The 13,344-nt window shown below is 44.0% G+C and overlaps 1 protein-coding gene across 1 annotated transcript in view; it reads right to left on the bottom strand.

Annotated features, from left to right (window-relative positions):
- MAN2A1 (mannosidase alpha class 2A member 1) overlaps positions 1 to 3,964 on the bottom strand; it is a gene marked incomplete at both ends in the record, with an annotated part of 172,795 nt that extends 168,831 nt beyond the window's left edge. The window contains one exon of the mRNA XM_080697892.1: positions 3,830 to 3,964. Coding sequence (XP_080554018.1) covers positions 3,830 to 3,964 — 135 coding nt within the window. The remainder of the gene's footprint in view (positions 1 to 3,829) is intronic.
- Between the last annotated feature and the right edge of the window lie 9,380 nt (positions 3,965 to 13,344).

Below are 13,344 nucleotides of genomic sequence, written 5' to 3'. Positions count from 1 at the left end.
CTTTAAACTACAGGGCTTCAAGGCTGATCTTAGTCATAGAAAACAGTATATTAGAAATTTAACACTAAAATAAACACAAGATTCCTACCATGCATTTACCTGCACAAAAGTACAAATAACATTATCCTAAATGTTCTCCCAGTAAAGTTCTAAGATCTCAAGAAAGCCAGAGTTCATTCAAAACAAATGATTTACTTCTTCCCTATCACAAAGCAAATTTAGCAATACTTAATAAAGCAGAGGTGTAAGCTCCATTAGAATACAATCAACCCTCTAAACCTGTTCGAACTTAAAAGTCAACCTTAAACTTAGCAACTTCGCCTGCTAACTGAAACAGAAACCCTTCTTAGCTCAAATGTTCTACTTCCTCTGCTGATCAAACTGCTAATAACAACTATAAGCAGCAGCAAAATGTACTGTCTTAGACTTCCTCTCCTTAGTTTTACGTGACTTCTTCATAAACGCTGCTGCTATCAGGAACCTAACCACGAAGGGGCCAAAACTGCAATAAGGACATTCTAATCCAGTAACCAAGATCACCAAAGCTGTTAAATCCCATCTTCTTAAAGATTCCTCTATGGAAGTGAAGAAACAACAATGGAAAATTAAGACACTGAATGGAAAATGCTTAGAGTCAAGAAGTTTTTAATAAGCGCTAGGAAACCACTACTTTGAAGAATGTTTCAACACTTCAGTCTTTGAAGAAAGGTAAAAGTTTTAACAGCTATCACAACCAGCAATTGTAACTCAAAGTAAAAACAAATAAAGGTGAAAGCTTTCATCAATGTTCTGTCCATAGTCCAGATAAACCTTAATGCTGATTAATGAGTAACAAAGACAATCCCCTTCCAATAAATACAATCATGACATCCTGTGACAAAGGAACTTGTTCAGGCCCCATAACAGTGTTGATCTGGAAACAATACATTCAGACCAATTTAAAATAACAAATTATACCTTCATCTGGCCCAGGTGGTTCATAGGAAGTTGGGTCTCAAAGAAACAGTCTGGGCAGAAGAGCCTCACAGAACTGTAGTACTCAGGAGGGAATGGAGGAGGCCAACCCCAAGAGGGCGTAAAGATCCTGAATTCCTATTTGCTGGATGCCGCCACTGTCAAAGTTCTACAACTTCGCAAAAGGCAAGTATCTCAAGCACTGTCTTCCAAGAAAGGAGACAAACTACAAACCTGAACAAACTCAAGCAGCAAGTGCTATGGCTTGTAATAAAGTAGGTATTTTCCTTAAATGTAACACACAAAATTTACAGATTAAAACAAAACAAAAAAAAACTAGGGGACCAAGGTCCTAGTTATAAGTATTGTCATGAGTCAACTTTTATTAACACTGTTGCACTCAAAAAAACACACAAAGTTTGCAAATCATCGAAGCCTCTTTTTTGTGTCTATGATGTTTTCATAATAAAACTTGAAGGAAAAAAAGGGATGAAATTTCCTACCTTCTAAAGGCTTTCAAATACTTAAAAGACATTCTCATTTGATAAATATTGTGAACCCAAACATAAAATCTGAACTTATTTTCACATTTTCCCCCTCAGAATCTCAACTAAAGAGATTTTGAAAAATCAATATAAATCCCTATGGTTACATGGTATTCTAGTTAAAGACTATTTGTGATATGAAAATCTGGCTCATTATTTACTTCTCTACATCCAAACATAAGACACTAATAAGATTTATTATTCCTGCTATAGATACTAAGGGACTTGTGAAATCTGCCTGTTAGTAAGATGAAGACTTTCAAGGAGACTTTAACAATGTTTCTCTTGTTCCATCTGCTCAAATGCTTACAATTTAACATAAACCATTTTCTGAGGCTAGGTTCTCAAAAGCCTCTCATCTAGGTGAAATTTTTAAGTTTTTTAGCTGAAATTTATTAACCCTGAAAACACACACACAAGCTTAAAAAAAAAAAAAAAGCCACCTGTTACCAACAGCCCTCTAAGTACTAGGGGAAAACCCTCTAAAAACTAGAGGCAGGAAATTGATCCAAGAAAAATGAACACCCTGAGTAGGCCCACTCCTGCCCCTGTCTGGTCAAGTGGTAGAAAACAACGCCAGAGGAGGAGAAAAAAACAACAAAGGCCCCCAAATCAGCAAAGACATTCATCTTAATCTAGGATGGTCTTAAAAAAATACCTTACTTCTGAATAAGGACATTATTGTTTCATAATAAAAGTTCCTTTAAAAAAAAAAACAGACATAAGGTAAGGTGCCACAGAACAACATGCTTCATATTATCCAACAGGTCTTTCTTTCCACAAGCAGTCTGAGGCCTCGCCCATAGGCAAAGGACTCCTGAGAGTCAGGACAACTTAGTGGCTGGGAGCCTGGACTCTACGGGCAGCCAGTTCAAATCTCGGCTTTCAGCTGTGTGACCTTGGACAAAGTTCTCTCTTCTGTGGCTGTTTCCACATCTACTGGGTGATGGTTGTAAGAATCAAGTTTATCATGTAAGACACACAGGCTAAAGCCAGACACATAAAAGTTAAGCTTACAGAAGTTATTAAGTCTACGTGGGCGTTCAGTAGCCCACCAAACACTCAAAGAGCAAAACACACCTTCCTCCTACAGCTAAAATGCAGCAGTGGAAATCTGACAAAAGAAATCTTAACTACAAAAAACACCAGACGCTTTCCCCTTCCCCACAAACACTACACACACACACACACACACACCCTTCTCTTTCACCAGCCCCTGCTGCTTTCCACAAATGTCTTACACTTTAAGCAGCCTTAAGTTCCTCACGGAGTACTAGGGATGGATATTAAAATAGTGGAATTAACTCTGCCAAAGATTTCCCAGTAACTGAATGAGTCAGTCACTTTTTCAGAAACAGAGTAAAATGTCAAGGTTGCCAGAGAACCCCCATGCAGATGTTTGCATAAATCATGCTCAAGGGAAGCTATTCAAAACAACGTTTCAAGTAAAATATACCAGACTTTAACGGTTTTTCTTGTAATTCTAAAAATGAGGCAACAGGGGGTGGCACAGAGAGCTTAACCCCAAAACTGTCAACATATTAAAGCTCGGAACTCCTCTTTGTGCCCTCTTCTGGCTTCAGAGGAGTTCACTTTCATCAGAATGTTTTCTTCAATCTCATCAACAAGCACCGGATAAACTCTTAAGTTCAAGACTTAAAGTTAACCCACAGTGCTTCTGTATTTCCTGTCATACCATCCAAAGGGGGCAGAAACTTTTAAAAATTCGAAACATCTGTTTACAACAAGGTTTTTTTTTTTTTTTTAAATACCATTCACCTGCAAAATATTTTGAGCACTGACATATATTAGAGTCCTTTGGGGTCTTTTTCAGTGTCACCTTAACCCCACTAGAGTTCCTACTTCAATTTCAATCAAGTCCAAGCCATTTTCCCTAGCATATCAGACGAAGAAATGGCAAAGATGTTGTCAGTCATGTAAGCTGCCACAAAAGAACAATTAAAACATGGACTAGTTTCCGCCCTAAACTTCGGTCCTGGACGTCTCCTGAAGTCCCGAGGTGGCTGGAAGTAGCTCGCCAGCCCGCGAGTGCTCGGGGTTCATTCATCCTAACCGGGCACGCCACCCGCCCCGGACTTTCACTAAAATTTCCTCCGTGGACCGGTCGGCGGCAGGGGGCGCCGGGCGTCGCCCCTCCAAGCCGCCCGCCGCGTCGCTCGGGTCCGGCCGCCCCGGCGCAGGGCGGGGAGCGGGGAGCGGGGAGCGGGGCCGCGGCGGGACGGCGCCCGAGCCTCGGCCCGGGGGAGCGGCGCCCGGGGGGGCGGCCGGGCGGGGGTCGACCCGGCGCCGCCCCGCCGCCCGCGCCTCACCTGCGGGAAGGAGCCCTCGCGGCGCGGGCTCCGCGGGTAGTCCAGGTGGCCGCGGTCCAGCATCAGGTAGAGCGAGAAGATCACCACGCAGAAGATCGCGCTGCCCAGCACGGTGAACTGGCGGCTCAACTTCATCGTCCCCGCGGGCCCGGGGCCGGCGCCCTCGGCCTCCCTCCCCCGCGCGAGGCCGGCCTCCCCTCGAGGCCGCCGAGCCGCGGCGCACAACCGGCGGGCGCGGGCGCCGACCGGGCGGCAGGAAAAGTTTTCTGGACCCGGGCGGGCGTGTCCTCCGCGCCCCGGGAACGCGCCGCGCCGCCCGAGCCGGGTCCGAGGAGCCGAGGAGGCGGCGGCGGCGGCGGAGGAGGAGCCGCCGCGAGGGGCCGGGCCCCAACTTGGCTCCGGGACGGCCGGCCCGCCCCCGCCCCGACGAGCCCCCGCCGCCGCCGCCGCCGCCGCCGCCGCCGGCCCGGAGCCCGCGCGGGGCTCGCGGCGCCCGGAGGTGCCGGGCGCGCCCCGACCTGCCCCGGCGGGACGCGGGCGGCTCCGCGGGCGCGGGCGGCGCGGGGAGGAGGGAGCGCAAGCCCGGAGGAGGAGCGGAGCGCCCCCCGGGAGCAGCCCGCGCGGCTGCGGCCGCCAGACACCCTTCTTCCCGCCCCGCAAGCGCGGAGATGGCGGCAGCGGCGGCTGCGAGAGGAAGCGCCGGCTCCCAGCCCGGGCGCCCAGCACCGCCGCCCCACGCGCAGCACCGGCGGCAGCGGCCACTGGGTCTAGAGCCGCCCGCAGCCCGAGCCGCGCAGGCGGCTGGCCCCGCCCCCGACGCCGGGGAGGGCGGGCCCCCCCCGGCGGCCAATCAGCGCGCGCCGCCGCCGGCCGCCCAGGCGCGGAGACCTGGGGGCTCGGGGACCCCGGGCGGCTTTGCAGGAGTTAAGGCTGGCTGCGGGGGTCCTGGGCATCCACAGCCCGCGGTCCGGGGGCGGAGCTTCCTCCCTCCCCCTGTCCCCTCTGCTGTCCAGGGTTTCTATCCTCGAGCATCCAGGTTCAGCGTGCCTTGGAAGGGTATTCGGTGAAGGGCTAGGAGGAAAGGAAAAAACCTGGGAATTCTGTTTGGGCGCATATTTCCCCCCTTGTTTTTTGGTGAAACCTGGGTGAAATGAGCTTGCCAAACGCTTTTCCCTGGCAGACGTAGAACTCTAACTACAAAATCCACGAAGGGAATCTGAGAAGTGATGCCCTTGCCAATTATTGATTTGTTGCTTCTCAGCTCCACGTTCACCCTTTTTGACTGCACCGTGAAAATGGATCTGGGCCTTTAAAACAGGTTTTCCTTTGCCTTCCAGGACCAAAGCTTTGCCAGTAGAGGGCGCTGGAGAGATATTACAGGAAGAAAGGAATGCACTTCCTGGTTTTAGTGTAATGGTCTGTAGGTTTTTATAACACACCTGCTTTTCTGCAGTTCCAAACTTTTGTTGCTTGTTGGCCAGCAGTTTTGTAACAGAAATGAGACGCTACTCCATGAATAGATTTCCTGCCACCCTAGAGACAGTTTATATCAAATTCCAGAGTGGAGAAGGTTTTCAACAAGTTGTGTAAGGTTAGCACTACAATGACTTACCTTCTTTTCAGTGAGCTAAACTCCAGGACGGGCTAGACCTTAGTCATAATAGGAACGGGGATCTTCCTTGGGCCGTCAAGCCCTCAGCCCAAAGGTTATTTATAAGGTTAGCTCCCAGCAGCTTTGTCTATATTCTCTAGAGTTATCTTCTCGCTAGTGAATCCTTCATTACTCTAACCCCCAATTATAGTCAATAATTCTTTTTATTAAAACTTCTGTCCAGGAAGTGATCCACAAGAAATAGACCTCCAAAACTGGGCTTGAACTCCTTGCCCAAGGAAAGTGGAATACTAGTAATTCTTGGCCTGCAAGGCATTTCATCTAATTAAGCAATCCACCGGAATTGATCCCCAAGAAGTGCCAACATAGCAAGTGTTTAGCTTTTTCATAGCTTTGATCAAAATACTTAACAAGCCCAACTTAGAGGAAGAAAGTTTTATCGGACCTCACGGGTCCTGAGATTTCAGAGGCCTCAGTCCATGGCCGAAACCATGTGAGCAAGGCGTGTAGCAGAGAAGAGCTGCTCTCTGTCCTGGTCAAGGGAAGCAGAGAGAGAGTGAGAGGACTGGGACCAAGGCCAGACATAGTTCCCAAGACCACACCCCCAGTGATGCACCCCTTCCAACCACCTCTGAACTTTCCTGCATTGGAGACCATGCTTTCAACACATGCTCTTTAGGGGGAAATTCTAAACCCAAACCTGCCACAGCTGTAAAAGTGATCAGAAGAACTATGGTTGGCCGGTGTGGTGACCTATGCTTGGAATCCCAGTACTTAAAAGGCTGAGATAGGAAGATCGCAGGTCCCTGACAGCCTCAGCTACTTATGAGGCCTGTCTCAGTGAGACTGTTTCAGAATAATAAAATATAGGGTTGGGGTATAGCTCAGAGGTAGAATGCTCCTAGGCTCAATTCCTATCCCACAAAAAGAAAAGAAAAGAAAACTTTGGTGTAGGAGTATTTTTTTTTTTTTTTTTAGTGCTTTTGACTGCTTAGAAGAAAAAAAAATGGCAAGCACAGGTCCATTAACCCTTGGAGTTATGGCATGAGAACCAAAGAGATTTCATAACAATTCTGAACAATCTCTCTTATTTCCTGTAGCAACAAGAATAATATTACCAAAAATCAAATTCAAATTTTTAATTTTCAGGTTACTGAGTTATAATTACTATTGAATTCACAGACGTGCCGTGTTTCTCTATAACAGTGAACATATTGATTGGTAAATAATACTGCCCCAGAATTTGAAATGGGTTGAATACAGATGAAACTGGTAATCTTAAACCCACCCTCTTCAAGCCTCTCTTGCCAGAGGAGGTAGATTGCCCTGCTGTGCTTGAAAACCTTGTGAGAGTTCACATGTGAATTTCTCTAAAATACTCATCTTTTCTGTTAAAATCCCCAGAAGCATGTGCCTTTACCTAAAGGCAGATGTCTGGAGAGGAAATTCACACTGTCCTCAAAACCCACCACAGTCGCCCTCTATTGCCACGATAAGCATAACTGTGGTCAACTCCCAGCATGCTCCTGGGGACTAGATACACGGTATTATGAAGAGGGTAATAATTTACACACCAAAATAACCACAATACTTTGCCAATATATGTTGGCAGAAACCTAGAGATCATATGTAGGAGTGGAGTCTAAGCATGTTAGATTATGGAGGATGAGATATTACACTAGATTGAACCAAATTTATAGTTACAATATTTTGTGTACTAGGTGGCTCTAACAACTTGGTAGAAACACAGACCTATGGTTTATGACACTGAGATGGCCAGAGTGGTATGACAGGAAGTAGAACAGGGACTACCTTGTTCAGGGAAATAAAATGTACTAGATTCATCATACGCAACTTGCATAACCCATTCCCCAACTGTGTTCCATGCAAAGCCCCAGAAGACACTCCCTTCACTGAAACATTGAGAACGACATTAAAAAGCAAAATGCCTGCATTTTGACATTGTCTTTCTGGATGTTCCTCTCTATCGGCCCAGTGTGATTATAGAGGTTACCTGTTGTTATTAGCTCCCTGCTTTCAGCTAGGGATCCCAGAATAGCAGAGGCTAGGCAGCACTTCACCAACAAAGACAAAAATGGATGTCTCTATCTGAAAAGGCAGCAGGCAATCAGACTGCCTTTCCCACAGAGATGTCCTAGGAACAAAATAGGCAGCCTAAATAAAGTGTTGCTTAATATTTATAACAGGTAAAGCTCTTGGTCAGATAAGCCAAATTTGACTTGAATTGCCACAGTGGACAATCACAGCTGTTGACACAGTTTTCAGACTTCCCATCAGTTCTCAGACCCAGTGTCCCTTGGATGAATGGAAGTCTGTGTCCCCCTTGAGAAAACTTTGCACTAATGCCCCAGTACACATGGCATATCCCCTACCCAAGACATTGTGTATATATGTGTGGCCATTACTAGAGTGACTGAATATCAACAGAAAGGAGATGTGCAGGTCATTTCTGGCTTACTAGACACTCAGGGTCAATGCTACTTCCTGGGCTTCTCATACACACACACACACACACACACACACACACACACGCACACACGCACACATACAAGTGTGCACATGCACACGCCACAGTGACCCTTCAACCAAAGTCAGAGTTTCTCTTTCTCAGGTGATTGGTGAATTCTTAGCTCACATTCAACTCATAATTGGTTCGGTTAGTTGGTCTGCACAACTGTGTGGTTGCTTTCTCAGTTCTTGAATGTACAATTGAATAGGCATATTTAGCTATAGACAGAATCCCCAGACTGGCTTGCTTGGCCATGGGTTGAAGCCCATTATAGTAGGAAGACCCAACTGGAAGTTCCTGGAACTTTTACTCTTTTTCAACATAACTGCATCACTGAAAAGAACTGTAGGAATTAACACCACCATAAAAGACAATGGAAAAGGTTATTTGCATCATATTTCCATTTAACTCATCAGTTTGGCCAATGCTGAATGGATCTAGGAAAATAACTAGAGACCAGTATAACCCTAATCAGGTGGCATTCCAATTGCAAATACTGCCCCATATATAGTATCATTACTGCAACAAATCAGCACAGCCCCTCATATACAACTATTTATTTGGTTAATAACATTTTCTCTAAATGTGTGTGTGTAAAAACCACCAGAAGCAGTTTTACCTGACAAAACCAACAGTATCCCTTCCTACTGTTGTCTTGAGGGTACATCAGTGCTCCTTAATATAGTCCACAGAATGCTAATCTCCTGACATTCCATAAAATATCACTCTGGCTAATTACATAGACAACATCAAGCTGATTGGGTCCGATGGGCAGGAAGAAACAACCACTTTAGACGCCTTGGTAATATGCTTTGAACCGGCAGGAAGGAGGAAATGATCTTGAGTACAAGGTAGTCACCTCAGATGTAGGATATATTCTAGGACGGTACAAGCAATACAAAGAAGAAACCACTGAGATGTGAAAACAAATGTTGTGGGTTAGAAATGGGGAGGACTAGAGGAAAGGGGGACATGATTGCCAGAAGAACGGGTCATACCAATCACAGAAGAAAAGTGTGATGAGCAGCATTCTTCTTCTAAAAGTCATATGTTTAGCCAGACCTGATGATACACGCCTGTCATCTCAGTAGTTGGGAGGCTAAGAGGATTGCAGGTTTGAGGCCAGCCTTAACAAGTTAGAGACTCTTTTAAAATAAAAAAAACAAAATAGGAGTCAGGTGCAGTGGTGCACGCTTATAATCCCAGTATTCAGGAGGCTGAGACAGGAGGATTGCGGTTCAAGGGCAGCCTCAGCTACTTAGGCCCTTTGCAACTCAGTGAGACCCTGTTTCAAAATAAAGAATAAAAAATAGGGCTTGGGGTGTGGCTCAAAGGTAGAATGCCCTGGGTTCCATCCCCAGTACTGCAAAAAAAAAAAAAAAAAAAAAAAAAAGGACTAGGAATGTAGCCTGGAGGTGGAATGCCCTGGGTTCAACCCCCAGTACCAACAACCACAAAATTATATGTTTACGAATAAGCCTCAACCTCCAATACCTGAGAATGTAATCAAACATGGAGATAAGACAGTTAGAGAAAGGTGATGAAATTAAAAGAGGCCACTAAGTTGTAGCCCTAACCTAATCTGACTGATGTCCTAAGAAGAGAGAGACACCAGGAATGCATGCACATAGAGAAAGACCATGCGATGGTGTAGTGAGAAGGCAGCCATTGTCCAGCCAAGAGAGAGATCAAACACACCAACAATTTGGTCTTGAACTACTATTCTGCAGACCATGAGAAAACAACTTTTTGTTGCTTACGCCACCACTCTTGTTCTGCCATCTCTAGCATACATGTTCCAAGATAGAAAGCAACCATCTAGCTGGCAGAATGTACTCACAAACCATGTATCTGATAGGGAGCTAATAGCCACAAAAGGAACAATCCAATTAAAAATAGGCAAATGACCTGAATTGACAGTTTTCCAAAGGAGACATACAAATGCCAACAGTTATAGCAGGGAATTACACATTAGAACCACACAGAGAAAGCACTTCCCACCTGTTATGGTGGCTTTTAGAAACAAGTAAAATGATAGCAAGCATTGGTGAAGATGTAAAGAAAAGAGAACCATCGTATACTGTTGGTAGGGCTATAAATTGGTGTAGCCCTTATTAAAAGTTCCATAAAGTAGTACAGAGGCTACTTTTCCTCAAAAATTTAAAAACAGAACTATCATGATCCATCAGTCTCACTACTATATGGGTGTGTGTCCAAAACAACTTTGTTTTTTTTTTAATTAATTTGGATCATCTTGACTGCTACTTACTCCATTTAAATAATATTTTACTATCTATTTATAAAAAAGATGCATTTCCCTGATTGTGAACTAGATATGAGTTATAAGTGGGCCTTTTGTTTCCTAGAGTTGATAATAGCCATTCTAATAGATGTGGAGTGTTATCTCATTAGATATTTGCTTTCCTATGTTTGTTACAGCATTATTCATAAAATCCAATATTCCACTTGGGAATCAGCCTAAATGGGTAAATGTTTAAAGGAAATGCAAGACATATACAAATTGGGATATGGTTCAATGCCAGCTAAGAAGGAAATACTGTCATATATGACATCATGAATGAACCTGGAGGACATTATGCTAAGAGAAATAAGCCAAACTCAGGAAGACAAATACTGTGAGAATTTTATTATATCTGAAATAAAAAGAAATTAAATTCATAGAAAGAGTGTAGAACGATGGTTTCCAGGAGCTGCAGAGGGTGGAGGAAATTGAAGGTTTTGGTCAAAGTGTATAAAGTTTTACTTATAAGACGATTCTGGAGATCTAATATATAGCATGGTGACTGTAATTAATAAATTATCAAGTATAATTGATAAAAATGTATTATATACTTGAAACTAACTAAAAGAGTAGATCTTAAGTGTTCTCACCTCACATGCACAAATGATAGTTATGTGAGGTGATAATTATGTCAGGAAAATGAATTAATAGGTTGAATCATAATTGCTTTATAATGCTTATATATACCAAAGCTTCATGTACATACCTTATATATATATACAGTTATTATTTGTCAATTATACTTCAATAAATCTGGGGAAATGTAGCTAGATGGTATATAGATATATAAATAGATAACACTCTAATCTCCCCAGAACTTTCAGAAATAACATAAGGCCTATCCTGGGATGTAATATTTTGCTTTGGGGAAGATAAGTGAATTTTATTCTCCCTTTGGATTAGAATAATTAGATCTGTTACTAGAATAACAAACAACTACAGATCTAATCCATATTCTAGAAGAAAACATGTATAGAAAAAGGAAAAGGAAACAGTTTATATCATTTATATGTTTCTGTGGCTCAGGAGGCTGGAGCTTTTTATAGGAACACTGGAAAAATACAGAGTTTTATTTCCCCACATCTAGAAGTTACATGAGAACAAGACCTATAGCATAAACATTCAAATCTGACTCCTTTTCTAGGACATACAACTTTTCTAAGCCTCCATTTTCCAACATATGAATTGGGATAGTAGTAGCAACTTTTCACATTGCTGTAAGATTACAACAAGTCACAAATGATGTTCGGACAAGCATTCCTAGATGCCGTCCATTTTTTCTGGGAAAGGGGAAGATAGGTATGAGTGAGAGGTGAGTGGGTTAGAGAACATTTAAAAGAGCTGATATGGGAAATGAAGAATGAGTCCACGCAGATAACTAGCCAGAGTTGGCAAGTTTATAATTTTCTCTCTTGTTAGTGATCTGTGGCTTGAGAGCTTAACAAACATGGACTTTCAGGGTGATCTAGATGGAGCTCTTTCTACCAGGATGCAAGAGTTATGACTACTCAAGAAATTTCAGGGTTGGAAGCATGTTACACATATACATCTCTGTCCTTTTCCCTATCCGCCTAAATACATGTTTGCAGCAGAGATTATATTAAATTGAGCACTCAGTGTAATCTTAAATAGGAAAGGTCTCTAATAAGTTTCCAGGTCTACCCCAGCATAGGTCTACCCCATGCTTTTCATAGATGAGAGATCTGTATCTACACAGTGGCATCAGGTTATATTTGGTAACATCCAAAAATTTCTTCTCCTGCCCATCAACTGCTACTTTAAATCTGTCTGCGTTTCTCAGTTGCCTAAATATATCACATGTAAGGTTGAGGATTGAAAGGGGTAGGAGCAAAGTTCCAAGAACTTGAGAACATTTTATAATTTTTATTGTATAAAGCTATAAACAATGGAAGGATTTTGTTTTGTTTTGTTTTTGCGAGTCTGGGGATAGAGTCCAGGGTCATTCAACCTCTGAGCTACACCCTGCCCTATTTTTTATTGTTTATTTTGAAACAGGGTCTCACTAAGTTGTGGAGGATCTCACTAAGTATCTAAGGCTGTCCGTAAACCATGATACTCCAGTCTCAGCTGGTATTATAAGTGTGCACCACTGCGCCCGGCTCTGGAAGGTTTTGCTTGTGTGTGTGTGTGTGTGTGTGTGTGTGTGTGTGTGTGTGTGTGTGAGAGAGAGAGAGAGAGAGAGAGAGAGAGAGAGAGAGAGAGAGTGAGTGTCTGGGGATGGAACCCAGGGGTATTTGACCTCTGAGCTACACCCCTTGCCCTATTTTTTATTCTTTGTGTGTGTGTGTGTGTGTGTGTGTGTGTGTGTGTGTGTGTGTGTGGTGGTACTGTGTGTGGTTCCTGGAAGCCCTTCTACCTCCGGGCTACATTCCCAAACCTATTTTTATATTTTTCTTGGAAACAGGGTCTCTTAAACCAGCAAGGCTGGCTTCAAACCTGCCTGATCCTCCTGTCTCCGCCTCCCAAGTGCGGGGATTATAAGCATGCGCCACCACAACCAGCTTATTCTTTATTTTTGAAACCGTGTCTCACTGAGTTGCAGAGGGCCTCACTAAGTAGCTGAGGCTGTTCGCGAACCATGATCCTCCAGTCTCAGCCTCCCAAATGCTGGGATTACAAGCATGCGGAACCATACCCAGCTGGCTCTGGAAGGTTTTATTTAATCCTGTTCTCAATCTGCCTGTTGGGGAAAGTAATCTGCCAAGGGCCCTGAGCATTCTCGTGCATTCCTTCTGAATATGCTATGAATGCAGCCCTGACTACCCTCTATTTGGATCATCTCTCTGAGGGTTGTCTTTGCCAAGAGCGGCCAAGGGTTGTCTTCCCCCAAAGAGCAGATTCACTTACCACATACTATAGAAGCAGAAAATTCCCCAAAGCCAATGTTCTTTGTTATGACACAAATCCACTGTGTATGTGACATCTACCCTGACCCCTCACCTTAGACCCTGTGGGATTTGGAGGGCATGGAAAATTATCACTAATATCATACTCATGCTGCTTCAGCATGTTCATTAGTCTCTAATTCAGATGTCTCATAGCTCCTACTA

Source organism: Muscardinus avellanarius (genome assembly GCF_963383645.1).
Source record: "Muscardinus avellanarius genome assembly, chromosome: 1".
Lineage (NCBI taxonomy): Eukaryota > Metazoa > Chordata > Mammalia > Rodentia > Gliridae > Muscardinus > Muscardinus avellanarius.
The sequence above is the reverse complement of the archived record's forward strand: the minus strand, read 5'-3'. Positions and strand labels throughout refer to the sequence as shown.